At 25.0% G+C, this 3713-nt stretch overlaps 1 protein-coding gene across 1 annotated transcript; it reads right to left on the bottom strand.

Moving 5' to 3' along the window:
- Nucleotides 1-847: 847 nt before the first annotated feature.
- LOC105620716 (geminin) lies at nucleotides 848-3315 on the bottom strand. The gene is given in 6 exon segments (XM_012202208.1): nucleotides 848-907; nucleotides 986-1164; nucleotides 1270-1377; nucleotides 1380-1396; nucleotides 2362-2480; nucleotides 3277-3315. Coding segments are annotated over 6 exon segments (522 nt in total).
- Nucleotides 3316-3713: the final 398 nt, after the last annotated feature.

The following is a 3713-nucleotide window of genomic DNA, read 5'->3' as shown; positions in this document are numbered from 1 at the left end:
TACTATATATATATATATATATATATATATATATATATATATATATATATATGCATATGCATATGCATTCTATTTATTTACATATCTAAATAAAAATATGTGAAAAGTTTAATTTTTGAAAGAAGATATTTTTCTAAGAAGATATTTTACTGAAACGTACCTGGTTCGTTTTATGGTCAGAATGTTTTTTAAAATGTACAGTAAAAGAAATCAAAATTTATTTTGTGTATGTCACTATGTACTTAAATAATAAATGGTTCAATCATCATCAGATTTCTTTTTATTTATATGTAGTGACAATTATTTCTAGCATTAAATGAAATTTATTTCCGCGTACAATATTAGTATACTTGTCTACAAAACTAATGAGGAGTAAGTTGATAAAATGTATATTGAATAATGAATACGATTTTAATCTACATTTTTGACAATATAAATAATTATAAGAAAGGAAACGATGCAGCAAATTAACAAATACTAACTGGCGAATTTTTATTTAAAATTGTTGAAAACATCCAAGCCTTTACAATAAAATATTTTGATGAAGATTATAAATGTTGCATTTAGTATCTCTCTCTAAGACTCTAAGATATAAAAAACATTTGGAAATATTTATAATATTCAATAGTAGAACTATTGAATACAGTATATGTATGTATAGTTTTTCATCAACAATTTACTCAAGAATCCTTTGACTTGAAATATTAGTTACGTATTTTAAATAAGATTATTTTTCAATAATATGTACATAAGTTTGAAATATCGGCTTTTATGAGTTTGGATGCGTTCAACATTTTTATATAAAAATTTTTGATTAACTTTCGTTATAACTGTAAGAACTCGTAAATCAAAGGACACTATCTTCTAATGAATTATTTATATCGTTTCTGTCATCTTCCATCATGTCCTGCAATAAAATAATATACATATATAATTATAAAATAATAATTGATGCTAAATATATAATGCAATAGAAATATATTACCTGCAACACTTCAATAAGAGCTCTTGCTTCATCCAACATTAATTTATAAATACGACTTTCTTCTTCTAACTTTTCGTTACGTTTTGCGAGTTCTTTATTTTCTTCTAAAGTATCCTTAAGCGCTAATCGCCTCTTTTCAGCTAATACTTGCCAATAATTTTCACTCGGACCAGCTAAATCTGAAAGAAATATTTTAATAGAAAACTAATATCTTTTATGTATTTATGGTTTTTAAAAATATGCAGAAAGAAAAGGAGAAATCAAATATATTATTTTAAATGTACCTGTGCATGTTAGATCCTCAGCGTCAATTTCTCCCTTTTCCTCTTTCACAGTTTGAACAGCTTTGTTATTGGTTGTCACTTTTACTTGATTTTTGGAAGCATCTTTTTCTTTTTTGTAGGTACATTTCTAAAATATATATGTAGATTTAACTTTAATTCTTTCCATAAAATTTTGTCATTCTTTCAAATCTTATAAAGCCGGTTCTATATTAGTTGCAAGCCGATCGCAAGTTTGTTGCAATATGAAGTTGATTTCAAAATGCAAACTTCAGATTGGTTGTCACAATAAACTTGCGATCAACTTGCAACTAATATAGAACTGGTTTAAGAAATCACCTTTTCTCTATGTATTCTTATTAGGCATAAAGTAAAAATGTAAATATATTTACAAATATTTACAATGAGCGTTTATCAGCAAGGACATAGTCAGATACAGTGTATCATTCATTTCAATGAATCATTTCTTCCTTGTTTAATATAGGATGTAAACAACAAGGATGTAATGATTCACTGTTACTTCACTGTTACACTATATCTAATAAATTCAATCATATCTCTTGCGAATTTTCAATTTAGTCATTGCTCTGCTTTGAAACATTCTGAATATTATTTGAAAAGGTACATTCTTAAAAATCTTGAGATATTAAAATTTTTCATAGGTCATGAAAGTCTTGATAGGTCTTGAAAATCTTGATAAATCTTTGATAATTCTTAATTTCTTTAATTAAACAAAATTTTGTTTGAATTGAAGAAATTTGAACTTGCTATAAGATTAAAGAAAACTTTCTTTGATTTGAACATCATTTCTTTGATGTATTATAATTATTTGTATTTATTTAATATTTTTATTCTCTAAAATTAAACTAAATTATTCTCTAAAATTTTATTCTCTTTAAAACATTCAAAACTTTTCAAAATCTTCAAGATTTTTTAAGATTGTATAATTTCAAATCATATTCTAATTAATTCAAATTTTTCATGATATAGTTGTAACTAATTCAAATTATGATATCATTACTAACTACTGTATCTGACTGTGTCCTTGCTAGAAAACCCGTCTCTTTATGTTCAAGTAGGAAGAAATTAACTTACTTTTTTGATTTTATTTCTTTTGTTTGTTGAGTAGATTTGATCATTCTATCAGCACCAACTAAAGTTTCCTTATCAGTAGCTGAAGGCTGAAGTTCATGTAAAGATTTTCTAACTTTATCCTGTTTTCATAGAAAAAATAAATTTCTTAAAAAAATAAATGACATTCTATTAAACTATTGTAACTATGATATACTCTAGTAGATTATTTCATTTATTTTACATACAAGTATTATAACTTGTAATTATAAGATAATTATAACTTGTGTTTAACCTATATAAATATACTTTTCTTAAACATGTCTATAATCATTTTTTATAAATTTATGCAATATATTATATATTTTCCATCTAGGAAGAATATTATGTATGTATAATGATATATAGATTTTGTGAATTTTTAATAAATCTATTATTATTAAATAATAATTTTTTTTATAATTATAACAATATACAATAACAAACAGAAATATAATGGATTTATAATCAAATATTTTCTATATTAGATATATATTCTTAATTCAAGGTAAAATACAACACATTTCCTATGTAATAATAATAATCAATTGTAATATGAATGTTGAACAACTATTTTTGTAATTAACACTAACAAAATTCAATAATTTGAAACAAATTGAAATTTAGTGTATGCAACATACTTAGTCATAAATTTACATATAATTTTTCACTTAAAATTTCTTTTTTGATATGTATCTATCATAAATATGATTGAACAGTTGAAATGACCTTCCGGTTTTGCATATTTGGAATATTATACTCAAGAGTATAAATATATTGTAAAAATAATATTATATATATATTCTTTTCGTTCAAATAAAAGTTTATAACATGAAATCACACATTGAAACATCATTTTCCTTGAGAGTTTCGTGCAAAAAGAGAAATAAATACACTAACCTCAGAAGTAACCGTTTCAGTATCAGTAACCGGTTTCATCCTACAAGTCACAAAAATAATAATAATTCAAGGTTTGAAGAGAAGATAATACTTGATCGGCGTATAAAAACGGTTATTTTATTCACAAATAATACAGCGTGGCGTTTTTCATTTGAATAAAGTTTCAGTTACCTTTTTGATCTTTAATCACGAATCTTGAAACATATAAATGCTCTAGACCAATCTGGCTAGACAGTTCGAAGTAATACAGGCAGTTTTCGCAGCTCACATAAACCGATTTAGATCAGCTGTGGCGGGAACTGCAAAGCAGTTGGACTAAAGTCTTAGATATATAAAGTCTAGAGAGCCAAGTCAGAAGGAGAGAGGCAAACTGGTAATAGAGTTTCAATGCCGCGTCCAATCAAAGGAGAAGCAGTTTGTAATTCTCTCTCTCTCTC

Source organism: Atta cephalotes (assembly GCF_000143395.1).
Source record: "Atta cephalotes unplaced genomic scaffold scaffold00028, whole genome shotgun sequence".
Classification (NCBI taxonomy): domain Eukaryota; kingdom Metazoa; phylum Arthropoda; class Insecta; order Hymenoptera; family Formicidae; genus Atta; species Atta cephalotes.
This window is presented reverse-complemented; position numbering and strand designations above follow the sequence as displayed.